At 28.6% G+C, this 19,970-nt stretch overlaps 2 protein-coding genes across 2 annotated transcripts in view; both read right to left on the bottom strand.

Moving 5' to 3' along the window:
• LOC100199168 (sphingomyelin phosphodiesterase 4) overlaps positions 1-13,468 on the bottom strand; it is a 66,853-nt gene extending 53,385 nt beyond the window's left edge. Inside the window, exon 1 of the mRNA XM_065812460.1 lies at positions 13,341-13,468. Within this exon, the coding sequence (XP_065668532.1) occupies positions 13,341-13,428 (88 nt within the window). The 5' untranslated portion in view covers positions 13,429-13,468. The remainder of the gene's footprint in view (positions 1-13,340) is intronic.
• Positions 13,469-14,129: 661 nt separating this feature from the next.
• Positions 14,130-15,741, bottom strand: LOC136088557 (TELO2-interacting protein 2-like). The gene has a single exon (XM_065812461.1). It carries the CDS (start codon positions 15,720-15,722, stop codon positions 14,163-14,165), a length of 1,560 nt encoding a protein of 519 aa, XP_065668533.1. The 5' UTR covers positions 15,723-15,741; the 3' UTR covers positions 14,130-14,162.
• Between the last annotated feature and the right edge of the window lie 4,229 nt (positions 15,742-19,970).

Consider the following 19,970-nt stretch of genomic DNA (forward strand, 5'->3'; position numbering starts at 1 on the left):
AAACTTTAGTGTTTTTTAATTAATTTTTTATCGGAAAAAATATAGTTTTTAGTGTTTTTTAACTAATTTTTTATCGGAGAAAATCTCAAAAAGTGCTAAGTTGACACTAGTAAACCCATATATTTTTAAACTCCTATAACAAAGAGGAATAAGATGCTTTTTAACTAAATTGTGCCAACTTAGCATTTTTAAACAAAAAATAAAAGAATGACCCTAAAATATATGAAAAAATATTAATGCAAATAGTTTTACATTATTTTGGACATATTTTAATAATGGGAAGATGTGTTCAGTAAAAGTGTATTTCTAGAAATTAAAAAAAGGGTTAGGACCAATTTTTGACCAATACCTCCACACACACACACACACACACACACACACACACACACACACACACACACACACACACACACACACACACACACACACACACACACACACACACACCAGCCCTCTTTTTTATTGAACTTTTTTTTTTTGGACCTAATTTTATCTAGTTAATACAACCATTAATAAAAAAAAATATTGCAGCATTGAAATCTGTTTTAAAATGAATGAATTGCAAGAGTTAAAATTAATGCTGAGGACTTTGTGGTGTATGTAGTAATAATAAAATGTTTTTACTTTTACGTAAACTTGTTTATATTTGAACTATTATTACTTTAAGTTTAAATCATTTTTTTTTTTTATAGTTAATAGATAATGAATCAACAAAAATATTTATATCTTTAGTTTAATAACAATGAAGTTCACTTAATTTGACTTAATTAAAATTTTTATTGCTGAGGAAAATAAACAACAAAAAACTATTTCTGCAAATTTAATAGGTTGTATACTGATAATTGCTAAGACACTTGGCTTTAATGAATTGACATGTGTACAAAAAACATTAGTTCAGAATATCTGGCAAAGATCTGCATCTAGAGAAAAACAAACTTAAAAAAATGGGCTAAAAATAGTAAGGAAACCTTGCTTGAAGAATATGTTAAAGAATAACTCCTTCAATAAGTTTCCAATAGTAACAATGTTAATTTAAACAGTTTGTGCTCTTGGTAGGCATTTATATACAAACCAAAAAAAACTCTTTGTTCAAAATTGTTTTTTATTTTGTAATAGTGTTCATATTATTCTATATTTTTAATATGTGAACATACTTGATATCAAAAATTATTACATTTAAAAATTACTGATATTTTTATAGATTCTTAATGCTTTACTGGGTACATTTCATGAAAACTGTTGTGCACATGAAAGCTAGTGTTTTAGGTTGGTCTGAGTCCCCTTACAGTGCTTCAAATAGATTTCTGAAGCAAGCGAAGACTACATTACAAACAGAGGTATTAAAAAAAAACAGGTATAAAATAGGACTACCCTGATACAATTGAAAAAAGAGGAACAACAACAACAAGTTATATAGCTTGAGAACTATTGCACAAAAAATCAAACAGGGATTTAATTATTGCACAATTGCCTGCTTAATATCATGCAACATTTCAAAAGTTCGAATTAGTGCTCTCAATAAAACTTTGAGTATTTTCCTCAAAAAGAAACATTTATGTGGATATATATATACATATATATATATATATATATATATATATATATATATATATATATATATATATATATATATATATATATATATATATATATTTGCTTTGACCATCAACAAAACCAAGTCTTTCCTAAAGTTCCAGATCAGCAAGCTTATTACAGTAGACAACTATACATATATAACTTTAGTGTTGTAGAAAACAAAAATAATGGATCATTAAATCAAGATAATGTCACTATCTATACTTGGAATGAGAATGATTTCAAAAAGAATAGTTCTTCTTGTTCCAGTGCAGTATTTGACAAGCTCTACAATACAAATATGGATGGCATAGACACTGTTCGTTTAGTTTCTGATGCATGTGGTGGTCAAAATAAAAGTATTGCTTTAATTTATATGGCAGGCTTCTGGCTGTTAAGACATGCACTGATATTAGTAAAAGCAATTGAACTTTTGTTTCCTGTTCAAGGACATACATTTTTGCCTTGTGACCGTGCATTTGGAACTTTAGAAAAAAAGCTTAAAAAGATTGAATGAATATATTCCCCAGAAGAGTACTATAATGTTTACAGTACACAGGGAAAAGTGAAAACTGCAGAAAGAGACTGGAGTGTGTTAGATTTTAAATCAGTATCTCTAAGAGTTTTTAAAAAACCATTGCCAATCAAAATTCAGGAAAATAAACGCTTTTTTATCACAAGAGGATCACTTAAAAATATCCAAAAAGAACCAAATTTTAATTTTTTTCAGAACAGTCCTCAGATTATAACAAAGAGAGGGCGTGACTGCTTTTCTTGTCCATTTCAGATTCAGAAAGGAGTCCCCGTTGCAGATGCTAAAAAGAAAGATATCAAAAGTTTAACTCTTGTGCATGCAGGAGTGACCTGGGAGCAGGATAATCATTCTAATTTCTTAAAAAGTATTGTTATTGATTCTTTAATAGAAGAACGCCTAGAAGATGAGGAAGATACTATATGCAGTTGTCTTGACAAAGATCCTGAAAGCAAATCTGTTTAACTTTTTGTTGTATTTCAAATTTTATTTTGTTGTTGATCAGTTTCTTAATAAAAAACTTACAATATTTTGTTTTTCCCTTAGTTTTATACTTCCTTTTCCTTTACCTTATTTATAGTATAATAATAAAAAACCTATAATTCGCGCAAGTTAAATAAATCAAAATATTTCAATGCTTTTTAATAAACTAACAAGCCGTGTGAATTTAATCAAACATATTCAAAATAAGTCCAACTGACATTCTCAAAATAAGTTCATATTTCAAAAAGGTTTATTTCGAGATCCTGTAGAGTTGCATTTTTTTTTATGCACGTGATTTTAAAACTGGCCCACCCCTAATTAGCACTCCAAAAAAAATTGTGTTCATTAAATTTGTCTCATTAAATAGACACACTATTTAATGATACAAATTTAATGCACACAATTTTTTTTGGAGTGCTAATTAGGGGTGGGCCAGTTTTCCTTCGATTTCTCAAAATCAATTTACTCGGACTTAGAGCGTTTTGCAGATGGGCATCTTCATATCATCTGACCAAATTTTTTTTGACAAGAGATTCAATTCAAAACCATCCTGCAAATTTCGGTATGAATGAGGACATTCTGATAAATATTCTCATAAACAAAATGTCTCTAATAACATTTTATCTGAAGATGACACGTTTTTTAAAATATTAACATATGAAAAAATTACATATTTTAGTACTTCTATTGATTATTTTTATTGTTTTTATCATTGATGCACTGTTGTGAACCTGCAATAAAATACATTATTAAATATTAGGCTTTAATCAAATATAAAGTCACTACAATAACAATATTAATCTAAGTAAAATGCAATAATAGAATTAATGATAAAAAACAATTAATATATAAGGTTCGCTGAAACATCAAGTCTTAATCGACAGGAAATGACGTCAGAATGCGTTATAAATACAAGTCTTCTCCACTTTTGAATTTGTCCATGGGAATTATTCCTATCAATGAAAGAAATGCTGAACTAATAAGTAATGTAGTCATTTAGGTATTTAGGTCTTTTAATATTTCGTCCTACTCTTGAGAATGTATCGCTCTGTGTTTCTATGGTAGCAGGGCTTTGAGTATTATGGCCGGGTATGCCTACTTTGGTATTTTTGATACCATCCATTATCGAGTTCTCAAGTATACTAGGTGGGGTTGAAACTATTTCACTTGTTTCCTTTAATACATACTGCTCTCCATTTGACTGATTGCAGGTATCGGAAGCAAAGGTCCTTTGGTCTCTACTTTGTTCACTGGATCGCTGTTGGACCTGAATTGTATAACTACTACCCTCTGCTGCTGAGTTTACCTCATTAAGTGGAGCAAGGTCTTTGGTTAATACTGTATCAATCATTCCACTTTAAAATTTGACGCGAGTGAAATAGGGAGATATAGTCTCTACCAGCTGGACTTTGTCAACAAGTGGATCGCCTTTTTGTCTGATCTGTCATCTGTAAAGTATTGCAGAGTCCTGTTTTGTTAAAAAATCCGGTAGTACGGTACCTACTATAGATGATCGTTGGAAGCTCATCATCCGATGTGGTGTTTCATTGGTAGCGGTACACAGTAGTCCTCTTACTGAAAATAGAGCCATTTGTAGGACTACTTTCCACTTTTCTTTTCCCAGATTTAATGTTTTTAGGGCTAGACTGACAGCTTTAATTTTTTTTTGAGTTTAATGCTTTAAAACTGGGTCTCCCGATCAGTGTGCATTGAGGATGGTGAACCAAATAACGAAAAAAGGCTGAGGAGATGACGTATAACAGTATTTTTGTTTTTTTCCTTTTTTTTTGTTATTCATCTCCTCAAGGCCAAGAAGGCCACTACAGATGAGGAGGCTACTTAATAGTGGTTATAACCCTCTCTCAACTCTATAACTCCGAAACACAAACCTCGACGAACAAGGCCGCTGCGCAGAGAAACAAGTTGAGCGCGGTACTACCAGGGACTTGGTGGGGATCGAACTCGGAACCTCTCGCTTATGAAGCAAGCGCTTTACCACAACACCACTACCGTATCTGTAGTGGTATCGTGACAAGGAAAGGCAAATGGATATCACAATTATTCATTGACTAGCACGAGAAGGTATTTGTTTGCTGGAGTGGATTGAAGGGGACTGACAAAATCCTTGGATAAATGTTCCCATGGTCTTGTTGCCGGAATAAGACAACCTCGTGGAGGTTTGTAAAAACAATGAAAACAATCAATGAACGGTTTGAGTTCATTGCATGTTATACACTGTTTAGTTAATTGCTTCATTTCAGTGGTCGAGTAAGACAGATTTTGAGTCTTACAGATATGTAATATTCTTTTTGTTCCTGGATAACATAACTGAGCGTGAATATCATGAAGTGTTTTCAAAGTACTTTGTATGGAACAACATCGGGAGAGGGCGTCAGCAGCAATATTTTCGTAGCCAGGTTTATATAAGATTGTATAGTTAATATCTGCCAGTTCCAAGCGCCAGTGAGTAAGTTTTTTGTTTTTAATTTTTGTAGAGCTTTGTTTATTAAAGATAAGAGAAATGGATCTTTGGTCTGTGGTGATATTGATGTTTGGAACCAAGTTAATAAGGTACCTCCATCTTCTGCAGCATTCCACTATAGCTGCAGCTTTTTTCTCAACAATTGCGTGTTTTTTTCGGCATTCGATAGTGTCCTTGAGAAGAATGCTATAGGCCTACCAAGCTTTAATAATATTCTTCCTAGAGCTTTTTCCAAAGCATCTGTTTCTGTAGTTAATGGAAGCTTAAAGTCAAGGGAGGCCAGACAAGCCTAAATAAGTTTATTTTTAAGCATTTTGCTTAAAAATAAACTTATTTAGGCTTGTCTGGCCTAAATAAGTTTATTTTTAAGCAAAATGCTTAAAAATAAACTTATTTAGGCCTAATCATAAGCCTGAAATGAAAAACCTTCCCTTGCTTGAGTAAGTGGCAGGGTTAGCTTGGTGCAATTGTGAATCCATTTAGCGTAATAGGCAAATAATTCAATAATTCTGTTTAGTTCTAGTAAGGTTTGTGGATCAGGCATATTTATTAAGGCTTCATACCAATTGGGATCAGATTTCATGGTTCCGCTTTCAATAACATGGCCTAAAAATTCAATATGATTTTTTTTTACTCTTTTCCATATTTATCTCTATACTCTTTTTCAAAAGTTACTCTTTTCCATATTTATCTCTATATTGGCTTCTTTAGCTGCATTTAGAAACCTTTTTGAATTTGTATCGTGCTCTTGTTCACTTTTCGACTAATAATTAAATCGTCAAGGTAGGGATAGACGTTTTCCAGCGCATTTGTCTGAATAAACTCGTCCATTACTCATTGAAAAATTGGACCGCGTTAGTATAACCAAAAGGAAATCGCTTAAACTCATAAAGTATACCATTAGCTTCGAATGCAGTAAGTTTGTAGTCTTCAGGTTGTATTTTTTCCTGATGGTTGGCGGATTTGAGGTCAATGGTACTAAAAACTTTATTCGCTGCTATTTTAAATAACATATCATCAATACATCGTGTTGGGTATGAATCTAGAGACGCGTGTAAGTTAATTGTGTTTGAATAATCAATCACTAAGCGATTTTTATGTCCTGAAGATACCACAAAGAATTAAGTACGCCAAGGGCTATGGCTAACTTGAATTATATCTTGTTTCAGCATGCGGTTAATTTCTTTGGTAAAAAAATGGAACGTTTTTAGTCCGCCATGATTTTGTTGTGATAGACTTAACTTTATTGATATCTACTCCCGGTATGCATAAGTATTACATTTCATGCTATTTGTAGCGAGGCAAAATTTAAGCGGTTCTTTATTTTATTTAAAGCTGATAGTTATGGATGAATGTTGAGACAGTACATCCATTCAGACAAGTACAGGCACTATTAATTTATCAACAACAAAAAACTGTACATTTAATTTTTTGCCAGCCATTAGTAATGAACCTCAGAAAATTCCTTTAACTTTAAGTGTGGAGTGATCAGCCAGTGACACCTGTGAGGTATATCAAGTGTCATAGGGAAGGTTCCATTGTTTTGGAAGTTTAGAGGTAATGAATGTTTTGTTTGAGCCGGTATCTAGTAGTGCTTGAGTTTTAGTTTTATTTATGGTGATGTCAATCAATTTATCTGGTGAGTTAATTGAGGCTATGAACAAGGAGAGTACTGAACACTCGTCTTCATCGCCTGTACATTTTTCTTTAACCAGGACTGTCTTAGTGTAAGTTTTACTCTCTGTTTTTGACAGACAGACGCCCAGTGATCTTTTTTTGACACTTTGTGCAGGTAGAGTTTCATGCTAGGCATTTTGTTTTTGGGTCTAACTTACCACCACACCAAAAGCAAGAGGTTTTGGTAATTATTTGATTTTTTGTAGCTGCAAAATTCGGTAGTATGGTTGTAGCAGTCGTGGTTGTAGTTGTTAGATTGAAAGCATCTTCAGAGACTAGTTCCATAGTAAGGGCTGTTTTGTAAAGAACATCGAGATTCTCCTCTGTAGATTTGAGTAAGCGCTGTTGAATAGTAGGCGAGTTTATGCCTGCAATAAAAGCATCACATATTAATAAACTTCTATGTTGATCAGCAGTAATGGACTGTGTTGGACACTTTCTAGCAAACTGCTTGAGGTTAGACATAAAGTTTTCAACTGATTCTCCTTCGTGTTGCTTTAGTGATTGAAGTTTGTGATGCATCATGATTGCCATTGACCGTTTTTGTGGTTGAGAATTGCTATTGCATCATCATATGAGTTTGCATATTGAATTACAGTAAAGGCTTTTACTCCACACAAAACAAATAACACTTTGAGTTTACTTTCATCGGCACATCTGCTTTTTCTAGATATATTGCTAACATCCTCTTCCAATAAATGTAATCCTCCTTGCTTGGTTCGTCACCGAGTCCTTTTTTAAATACTTTTGCACCAATTATTTTTATTTATCTATATATGATTAAAATGTTGTTAACCTCCAATGTAATACAATATTAAATATTAGGCTTTAATCAAATATAAAGTCACTACAATAACAATATTAATCTAAGTAAAATGCAATAATAGAATTAATGATAGAACCCCATTAATATATATGGTTGGCTGAAGCATCAAGTCCTGAACAACGAGAAATGATGTCAGAATGCGCTATAAATACAACATGTATGTATGTTATCTGTATTTTTATTGTTTTTGTCATTGATATACCTATGCTATATATATTTTTGTTATAACCTATAAAAAAGCAAATTTTATGGAATGTTGAATATTTCATTTTTTTAAATTATGACCTAAGTATCCTGCAGCAAAATTATTTTTATTAATTATGAAAGATATTTATTAAACTTTTTTTTTAATTGGTTGCCAATGAAATATTATTCAAGAGCATTGCTTGTTAAAGTTTTTTGTTTTATTTCTTCAGTTATTTTTTGAAGTGAATCATTTGTTGAAGTGAATTGTTTATATATAATAGTTTGTTTAGACAAACCTTGAAAATTAGCATTGACAAAATATAAAGGCAAATAATTTTGACTTAATTGATCTAGTTAAAATTCATTTAAAAAACTTTAACATTTCTTTTAAGAAAGATATTGTGTTAACTTGTAATGGTGCTCCTATGATAGGCCTTGTTAAGAAGCATTATGCCATATGAATTTTACATGTGAATTAGAAATTTCACCTCAGCGCTTCACCATTATTTTAAACAGTCTTTTGAAAAGTTTATGCAGAAAACATTAAGCAGTAAATAATTTTTGTAAAAAACATTTTAACCTTAATTATGAAATTATTTTTTATTTTTTTATAAAAGAAACAAATAGTTAAATAAAATTTTTTTCTACTTTAAAAAATTTTTAATTTACTATATATAAATTAAATTTATTATCAAATATTAATAAATTTTAAATTTATTTTATTAAATTTTTTAAAAAATTTTTTAAAAACTTAAAACTTCTTAACTATGATAAAGAAAATTCTTTTTAATACATTTAATTCAAGTTACTTCTTTATGCTCATTTTACATTTAACTATTTTGATTATTTATTTTTAGTTACAAATCAATAATTTTTAAATATTTTCATCCCATTACAAAAGTACTAATATACAAACTGTATATAAATTCATAGCCGGATAAATGCTCATGAAGCCTGTAGGAAAGATCATTTTAGAGAATTTTTTTCATAAACTTTATATAACAAATTTATGATAGGATGATTTTTTAAGATTTGAAATTGTTTTTTAGCAAAAGTTTTTCCGTTATCATTAATTATTTAGACTGACCATAGAATGAACATCAATTAGAAATGATTAACTAGTTTACAAGTGTTGTTGAAGTTTTTGTTAAAGCTAAAATGTTAAAAAAATTGTTAATAGTTTTTATCTTTTTATTTTAAACCACTAACAAAAACTGTAAAATAGTATGAAATTGTAAATATAGGTTATGTAAATTAAGCAATCGCAAATTGCAATGGGCCAAAGTCATTTAGCAATCTTGAAAGTATATTATTTGAAACAAAGGTTTAATCATGTTTTAAAACAGTGATGATATAAAGTAACCTAGTCAGACCAACATTACTTTTGATTATTTGTCCATCAGATCGGGCAAAGTGAATTTTAAAACTAAGGCATATACTTTTTAGACCACATGTATTTACCAGCCCCGTACTATCGCAAGTGCAACAAGTGCAATCGCACTGGGCCCCCTATTAAATAAATAAGAAAAACTTCTCCAATACCATAAATTACTACAAATTAAAAGAAAAAAATTTTTTTTTTAGTTTCTGCACAGGGCCCCCAAAAGTTACAGCACGGCGCTGGTATTTACCAAATAATACTTGATTTTTAAGTTCATTTATTTGTATACGCTTTTGAAGTTGATCTAAGTACTAACAAGCTTTTATTTATCTCATTTCTATTTTTTAATTTTATTTTGGCTAATAATATTAAATATTTTTTATCCTGTATTGCCTGGGTTAACATGTTATATAAAAATCATAAATAAAAAACATAATAGTCAATATCAAGAAAAGTTCTTATGACAAAAGTTTTATTTATAAGCATAAAATATGTTCACAAATATTTCATTGATTAATGATAAACTCAATCAATAGTTTGCCTAAAGTTGTTATAAGAAAAGTTTATTTTATAGTTGAAAAAAAAAATAGGTAATTGAACATTAAGAACTTCATCCATAAACAATTCCCCTTTAATTAAAAAAACAAAAGACAAGTAAAATGCAAGAAAGCAGAAACATAAAACGATAATGTTGTATTATGAATGTTTTAAGAAATAAATAGTGTAAGTTTTTTAAAATAAGGAAATATTTCTTTTTTTTCAAAAAACATATTTAAATTTTATTGATAATTTTTTTTATAACAATATTGTTTAATTTAAAAATAAAGACTTTTTATGATTTTTAACATGGTTTCAAATTAAATTAAACTACAATGTATTTTAAAATATGCAACTGAAATAATTTAACTTTTACCAATGTAAATATGAATATTGAGTAAAGTTACATTAACTACATAACACTTTTCAGTTGTGCAACAATATCTCATAACAAGGCCTGCTATTATGATTAACCCTTTCAGTACCAGTCACCCACCATGCGGACCATAATATTTTCCAGTAAATGTAACCACGCTAAAAATGATATTTAATCACATAACTAAAGCTTAAAAAAGATAGACTTTTAAAAAAATAGTTTAACGGACATTTTTCTGACAAACAAAACATTTGTGAAATTCTGGTAAATATTTTTTTTGTTTTATAGCTTTTTAATCGATGATAACATTTCACTTACAATCATTTTACTGAATTTTGTCTGGTAATGAAAGAGTTAAGTATAGTAGAGAGAGCCCAGCAATTTACCAGTTATGTTATAACTATGGCATACATTTAGCTGTTTCCGACATACTTTATAAACAAAAAACAAATATTTAAACTATAACGATTTATATAGTGATGATAATAATGCAATATTGAATGATTGATAGTTATAGAGAAGATTATTTTAAAGATGAAGCTAGCGATGTTGGTCCATCAAAAGTTTGAATTTAAAATTAATAAAATATTCAATAAAACATCAAAAACGCACATAAAATGTCTGTATTTTTCTGTTAATTTCTGCACCAAAATCAAATCTCAGTTATCTGATAACTTGTTGAATACAATTGAATTTCTAAAACTGTTTTATTTAAAATTGAATAAAGATTTGTAAAAATGAAATTAAAACATTATTTGCTGTTTTATTGTATCAAAAATTTTAACTCTAGTAAATTATTAAATTAAATTTAAAAATTGATCGGTTATCTGATATCCAGTGGTTTTCAAAAATCCAAAAACCGAATCCAGTGGATACCAAATATAGTTTTGATTCCGGTTCCAGCAAAATATTATTTTGGTCAATCACTAATGTAGTGGATTATAAAGACTAGGAGATTACAAAAAAGGCAAAATTTTCGATAGAGACAAGAGACATCAGTCAAAGGATTATTCAAAGAAAAGCATTAAATAAAATCAAGTCAGCCTTAAAGTAGCAATAGCAAATGCAATGATTAGACGAATCTGATATAGAAGAAGTATAAGATAAAATTTTTAGTGAGATCATAGAACAATTTGTATCAACTAAAGGAAACAAGGAGAAACTGAAGCTAAGATTAGGTCAGAGACAAGACACAAATCAAGGAGTGAATGTAAGTGATTAGGGTTGTCTGGAAAACAAGTCAAAGTTAACTATCTGAGTTAGAGAATAAGAATTCAAAAATGTTAAAATGAGAAATGAGATGATGATGATGATGATGATGATGATGATGATGATGATGATGATGATGATGATGATGATGATGATGATGATGATGATGATGATGATGATGATGAAATAATGAGATAATGAGAGATGATGAAATAATGAGATAATGAGAAAGTTTACTAATTTACAGCAATACTAGTTTAATTGAATAATTAACTCTAAACAATGCAGAAATGTTGTATGTAAATAATGTTATTAAAAGTTTATTTAGCTTCTGGTTTTTTGAAATAGATCTTAAAAAGCTTTAGAACCAGCAGGACTAATGGTACTAGAACCAAGCATTAAGTATGATGAGTTACATACCATGAATATTTGTAAGGTAGATAATAACAATTTGGTAGTAACAATGGCCTAATATGTTTGACATTGTTAGGTTCTCAATTCATTTTTTTTAATAGAGAAATTGACTAAATCATAGATCAGTATATGACACCATAAGCAATAAGCTATGCTGCTACCTCATCCTTGCTAATCAATTACAATTAAATACAAATCCAAATTTGTAATAAAGGGCTCCTTACATGGCCTCAACAATCCACATCAAAAACACTAACAGAGACACTATTTATGTGCGATATGTGCACTCTTAATACTCTGATATTTTACAGCTGTTGATGGAATCAACTTATCTGAGAGCTACCACAGAGTTTAAAAAACCTTACTACCAGCAAGCCTTAGAACCATTAAACTGAGTCTCAGAGCTGTACCCTCATTAAAAGAAACAGAAAAAGTTTCACAGCCACCATAAAGTAGGCTTATGCAAAAAAAAAAAAATTATTTTATTTATTGATTTATTTTTAAATTTATTTAGGTGTTCCAAGAAGTCCTTTTGGTTTTATCACAGATGATAATGATGGTCAGATGATGACCAAACTGATGTTAGGAAGGAGTCATGAACTTAACCCCACCTCTGGGCAAAACTTGCCTAGACGTGGGGTTCGAACCACGGATCCTTTTGTGTCTGAGGCAAGTGCGCTACCACTGCGCCACAGCTGCTCTGATTCTGTGAGTAAAGTCAAGACAATTATAAATTCATCATCCTTGGCAGAAAAAATCACTAACTACATCTACACTAGCCCACTCATAGATGTAATTGATGTCAGATTTTTTCTGACATCAATTACATTTATGACTGATGATGCTGGATCTTACTAATTCTACTCACAGATTTTTGCTTGAGCCTCCGAGCGGCTGTGAAACTCTGAAATTTAATGGTTAATTGTTTTTTTAAGCTGGCTAAGAAACAATAGAAGAAAACAAATTTAAATTGTTAAGATGTTATTAAAATTTGCTACTAAAAATAAATCACTGGTAAAATATATAAAAATTAATATTATTAAACGTTATTATTAAATATTGTATACCCTAAGGTAAACCATATTATTACGTGTCTACATTTTCATTATAGTTCATTAAAGTATTAAAACAATTTAAACTGTATGTTAATCACTAAATTAATTTGGATGATATTATTTTAATTGTATTACAAAAAAACTATAAATTCTATATATATAACCTCAATATGGCTAAAAATGTAGATATGTGCTATTATGCTTTACCAATTGATATATACTTTTAAATAAAGAGTAATATTTATTTTTTGATAAAATTGCGAACAAAAAGGTTGTTAAACTTTATCAAACAAGGTTTTTTTAATTTTAGCATAATTCATATTTTGTAAATAAAATATAGTGAACTTAGTGTAGTAAGTATGTGCAATGTAGCTGCTATGTTTGTGCAACCATTTGATACACACTTGGTACGCTACTATTTGCAACTACATACTGCTACTTACTACCTCACCTTTATGCACCATTGTTAGAAGAGTATTAGATTAAAAGGATTACCATAAATTAGATTGCTAACTTTAAACATAATTCAAAACCTGATTTTTGAAGTGGTCATGATTATACAATATATTTTTTGATAAATGTAGTAATAAAATAATTATAAATGCACCTGATACATTGCTGATCTTCTTAGTGTAAGTATGTAATCCTACAGATTCAGAGTTCAATTTTTCACCATAAAATTGATGAGAACTCATTTTTAACTAATCTCTCTAAAAGTAAATTAAAATATATAACAATATATATAGTCCTTTGGTATATTATTCAACCCCCCCCCTTACAGTACCACCTACAGAATATCTAAAAAGTAATTATAAGTGTAATAACACTTAACTTAATAAAGTTATTAAATAATAATTTTAATTACTAAATAATTATTAAAACTTTTCACAGATAATTAACACAAATGATGAGCAAATAAAAAAACCTGTCATTATTATCACACAACTATTGGCTGGTTAAATTATTGTGACCCCTATTACTAAAATAGCATATAAAATAAGAGCCTGATGTTTCACTAATTTTAGATATATTATTTAGATACTAGTGCATTATCTAGATTACATATGCTATATTATTAAACGTTTAAGAAAAAAATAATTAAAAGACTGACATAACAGTTAAAAATATATATATATATATATATATATATATATATATATATATATATATATATATATACATATATATATATATATATATATATATATATATATATATATATATATATATATATATATATATATATATATATATATATATATATATATATATATATATATATATATACATACATTTTTGTGAGATAAATTTTGTTAGATCATAACTCTACCCACTAACCCCAATTAGAAACTCTAAGCCTACACTTTTAGTTTTGAAGTAAAAAATATTAAAAGTATACAAAACCAGAAAAAGTGTATTATCTATTAAATTACTCTTCTAAAGCCAACTTTAAAAAGTTTTGAACACAATTAAATTTTTCATTTACAGAAGCAGATATAATGCTTCTCAATTTCATTTCAAAGCGATCTCCACCACTTAGCTTCATTTGCTTTATTGAGTTAGCAAGTTCATGAAATAGTTTAGTTTTAGTTTCAGAGCTGCATAAAAGATGTTCAGACAATAACAAATCTATTAAAAACTTCATTAAAAATTTTAAAATCTGATCTTCATAACGAAAAATAACTGGGGAACATTGTGTTAATGTTTCATTAAGTATTTTTAAAGCACAGTTTCTACAAAATTCATCTTCTCCATCACTGAGTTCTAGTGTAAGTGCAATTATAGACAGTATTCTATCAGTGTGCTTAACTAAACTTATATCCATATGGTTAAAAAATTTAGGCAAATAGTTAAGTAATATTTTTTTTGTTGAAAACTTGTTAGTATACTCTATATTTTCAAGAATTTTTTCTAATGTGTCGTCCCACTTAGTATACTTTATTTCAAGATTGTACTTTGGATATAGAACTAACAACACTTTTAAAACACATGATAAAGTAACTTCATACACTTGATCTTCATTCATATACAATTGTTTGAAAAGTGCATCATAAATAACATCTGCATGATTATGGAGACATAGGTCAGAAGGTGTAACATTGCTTATTAAATACTCTATAGTACTAATACCAAGACATTTGTTCTCAGTTTCATAGTCATCCACAAGTTGAAGAAGAAAAGGTAATATTGAACTAATATGAGAAACAAGCAATGGAAATTTAATTTTGGTGATACACCACACTAACACATGCTTTAAATATGGAACTTTTTTCCATCCATTATGATATAATCTAGGAGTTAATTCTGTTAACAACTTAGGAAAAAGGCCTTCTGGAAACCATGCAACTAATGGATTTTCACTTCCAGCAATCAATGAAGAAACATTATGACAATTAGAAATACGACAAACTGCTTCTAGGATATCTTTACTAATGTTTTTTAAAATATTGTTTGACCATTTATAATTTCCTAACCTTGAAGTGACAGCAATGAGAAACTTCCCACCAAGTTTTTTTAAAATTGACTTTTGAAAGTTGTTACCTTCCTTTAATTTAATATTTCTATTCCAACAGTTGTAACCAGCTGCAAAGCAAAAAAAGTCCATGAACATTACCAATGACAATTCAGCAATATACATATTTTTTTCAAAATTAATTTGATCTGTGTTAACATAAGCATCTTCATTTATAATAATTGGGTAAAATTCATCTGATAAAATGAGGCATTTGTTGCAAATGTTTATTAATTCTCCTAAATCTTTTTCATCAAACATTTTAAACTCAAGATATAATCGAAACATTTTAAACACAGTTGCAATATTATCATCATTATTCAAACTGTTAAAAAATAAACTGATATCAGCTAAATTTATTACTGATAATTTTCCAGAAATGTTATTTTTCTCAACCAGGATCTGATGGTCATCCATTCCACTACATTTTTTTATAATAATACACAGCTCTTCCAAAGTATTTATATTGCCAGACATTTTTATATTTTGACCTAAAAACACCATAATTTATTTTTAAATTCTCTATATTAAATATTTTTAATGATTCATTATTTATTTTACTAAAATAATAAGTTGTAACCAATTATAGGTATAAATAAGTAAAACTAAAATTTTTAGTTTTACTTATTTATACCTATAATTGATTACAAATTATTATAATAGAAGCAAAAAATTTAAACATTTTTATACTTTATAAATTCTCCAATAAGATTGCATTACAAATAGAAAAATGAAGATTCTTCAAGTTTGTTTTTAAGCATGCATGTAGAAGAAGGAAATTACTGCAACAACGTAATATATTCTAACTGATTAAATCAATCAATCAATATATTTCCACCTTAATAACTGTATATAAAAATACAAAAGTGAGGGACATTTACTAACAGTTACAAACTGATGATGCGTAAAGACCTACGATGGCATAAAAACAATTATTGTAAAAAATAAAAATAATAATAATATTAACTAAAAACAATAATAACAAAATAATAATAATAATAAATAATAATAATAACAATAAACAATAATAATAATAGATTTAATGAGGCAAACCATAACAGTAGCAGTAAATAAAATCAATTAATAGTAGTTAAAGTAGTAATAGTGGTTAGTAGGAAATAATAATAAAATAAAATAATATCTAAGATATGGTAAGGCATATTGTATTGTTGGTAAGAAGTTTTTTTTTTTTTTTTTTTTTCAATAATTTTTTAATTTATACATTAAATTTAAATTTTTTGTATTTAATTAAAAATAAAATGTAATATTTAATGTGATAATATATTAAAGTGAAATATATTATGATTAATATATTAAAGTGAAATTTTAATTTTTTATTTTTTAATTATATTATTTCAATATATTTTAATCACTTTTTGTTTGTTTGTTGTTGTTATATATAAATACATAAACAGATACCTACAAATACACCCATACACACAAACATAAATAACATACCTACAAATACACCCATAAACACTACCATACAAAAACACCCATAAACCCATACCTACAAATACATCCAAACACACAAACATAAATAACACCCATACACAAACATACATACAGTTATACATACAAATACACACACATATACACACACTCATACAACACATATGTACCTATACACAGATACATATACACACATATACTCATACATACGTACGTATGCATATATATACACACATAATTAATATAAACAATATAGGGAGTTCCAGGAATGAATTGAATGATTTTTTATTGATGTGATACCACATATGGTATCATACTTAAATGTCTGCTTTGATGAGATTGCTAAGTTGTTGTAAGATACAGATTTAAGATTGTGGTTGTGGATATTAGCTGTAAACTTGAAATGATTGTTGAAGACCAATGGTATATTTTGGTGTATAACGTCCCATGCGAAGGCACTGTTTAACAAGTAGATCATTTGATCTAATTTCATTATTTTTGAAAGACTATATAGTACATCAGAGTCAAAATTATTTGGCTGAAAGTGGATTATTCTCAAAGACTTATTTTGTAGATTTATTAGGTTCTTTTTATTTAAAGTATAATTCTGTCCCCATATCTGGCACCCATAGTTAAGGTGTGACCCAAAGATGGCATACCAGATATTTAATAAGGTTTCATAGTCTACAAAATGTCTTACTTTTGCTAGCATCCCATTTGCACGACTCATTAGAGTCGTGCAAATAGCATTACAGTAGTATTACACCAAGGTACTTGATTTTATCAATACTATATAGTTTTTGGCCACTTATTCTGAAATTTATTTTTTTTCGTGCAAATGGGATACTAGCAAAAGTAAGTATGCACGTTTAATAGAGATCGACTTTAATTGATGATTAAACAAAAGGTTTTCATCTAGTATTACACCAAGGTACTTGATTTTATCAATACTATATAGTTTTTGGCCACTTATTCTGAAATTTATTTTTTTTCCAATTTTTTTGCCTTTAGATTTAAAGAGAGTAATTTTGGTCTTTTTTGTATTTAGTGAAATTTTGTTTGCACGTAACCACTGAACCAAACATGATAAGTCATAGTTTAGATGTTTATTTAACTTTTTCAGGGATTTTTCAACTATTAATAGGTTGGTATCATCAGCAAAATGATAGGTTCTGGAATATTTGATACATGTGTTGAGATCATTTATATATACAAGAAAGAGAAGAGGACCAAGGATTGAGCCCTGAGGAACACCTGTTGATATTGGTGAATATTGCTATTCGTGGATATTATATATCCACGAATAGCAATATCCACCAGATGTATTAGCAATATCCACGAATTAAATATTCTTCATAAATCATTGTCTAAAAGTTAACCCGGCTATTATTCAACGTTTAAACTTTCAAATCTTAGCAAGTTTTGCATTAAAAAAAATGTGAAGTTTAACCACTCACCTTCATTGCAGGAAAATAAAGAGGATGGCTCAACTGTAATGAGAGAAATTTGTAAAAAGTGTCAAATTTTAAATTAATTTGGTCACGAAATATGATCACCTAAAATTTTGATTTTAAGCCAAATAGCTCAGTTAGTGTCAAATGAAATTCTAGAACTGGTAGCCATCAACTAACCACATTAGATGTGCCATTAAAATCAAATGTCTAATTGATCAATAGCTTTGCGTTAAGACTTTTTAGAGCAAACCCTTTCCTGAGCCATTACCATTTCCAATAAAATAATAGTAACCTGATAGTAAAGTATAGCACAGAAATATAGCAATCAAAAAAATACAAAATTGTAAAAAAACTGTAAATTAACTTCGAATGTTATAAGTAATTGATATTTAAATTTATCGATTTATGTATTAAATGATCAAAAACTGCTTATTTTAAATAAGGCAAAAATAAAATTAACGATCTTTATGTTTGGGGTAATCTTCAAAGTGTTTTTAGCGAATCTTTTCCTAAGTTATTATTAATTTCCAATATAGTAATTTATAGTAATATATAGTAATTTTATAACAAAGCATTAAATACAAATTGACCAGTGATGTAAGTTTTTTAATTTTTTTTCCGCGGAAAATATTAAGTTTGAATCTTCAAATTAAGTGAAATAGTGAAAGTGCGCTAGCGAAAAACAGCTCAATCAGTAAACTCTTTATAATTTGATAAAAATGCACATGTAGCCTACGGCTACATCGAAATTTCAGATAGAATATGTCACAAATTCAGGATTTATGTCAGTTTTAGTTTAATTCCATTGGTGGGATGATTTACAATATCAGAGCGTTGTCAATCTTGCAGATGACTGGCAATCAAATGATATTCCCGAACGACTTTGCATTAACAACAACCCCAGCCGGATTGACGATAACGCTTGAGATTGAATTTTGAGTGAGAAGTTATTTTTGCGGCAGTGAGCTCACATGATCCCTTGAGGCAGTATTGACAATCCTGAAACAAAACTAAAAAGTGTACCTTTGCCACTATCAACTTAGAGCTTAACAAAAAAAGTCATCAGAAATATTATGAGACTGAATTCACAAAACTTAGTAAATCTTTACAGTTAGCAACAATTCGAACTTTGTCAAAATCTCCTTTTTCGTGATTACTAAGTTACTGCAAGTAAGAAATCACTTATGTGTTGACCTACATTCTGGAAAATCATTTAAAAGCTTGACTAAACCATATTGCGGCACGGTGTTTGGTTCACAGTTCCGACCAGTTTTTTTAACCCGTTGTTTGACAGTTCCATATTTAATTTGGACATTGATAAGAGCTTAATTAGTCAATTTAAATGCACTTAAAGGTGGTTTGGTGCTATTTAAATATATGATAAGTAATATTTATGAAGATCTTTGTACAGAAAATTTATTTATAAATTTGGAGTTCAAATTGCTTGTTTTTTAAGAAATTAGAAACTACTCTTGTAAGAATAAAGATTTTTTTTAATATATCGTTGGCTTGGAATACAAATGTCGTATCGAAAATTTATTAAAGTTTGATAAGTTTTATATTGATATGTAATAACTTAATTTATGTAAGTTTAACTCTATGTTAATAAAAAAAAAATTCTTTTTAAATAACGTTATAATAAAACGTAATATAAAGATAACTTTTTACATTTAGATTAACTTTAAATTTACATAAATTAGAATTTTCTACACGACACTTGTATTCCGAGCTGACGATATATATAACACACAAGGGGATGATTCCTTATTGGCAATAACTCACGCCGTAACTTTTTCTGCTGCTTCGGTATATTTTACTG

This window comes from Hydra vulgaris, chromosome 12, assembly GCF_038396675.1.
Source record: "Hydra vulgaris chromosome 12, alternate assembly HydraT2T_AEP".
Taxonomy (NCBI): Eukaryota; Metazoa; Cnidaria; class Hydrozoa; order Anthoathecata; family Hydridae; genus Hydra; species Hydra vulgaris.

Excerpts from the sequence above, each read along its gene's own strand:
- LOC136088557 (XM_065812461.1), bottom strand. The coding sequence starts at position 15,722 with ATGTCTGGCAATATAAATACTTTGGAAGAGCTGTGTATTATTATAAAA.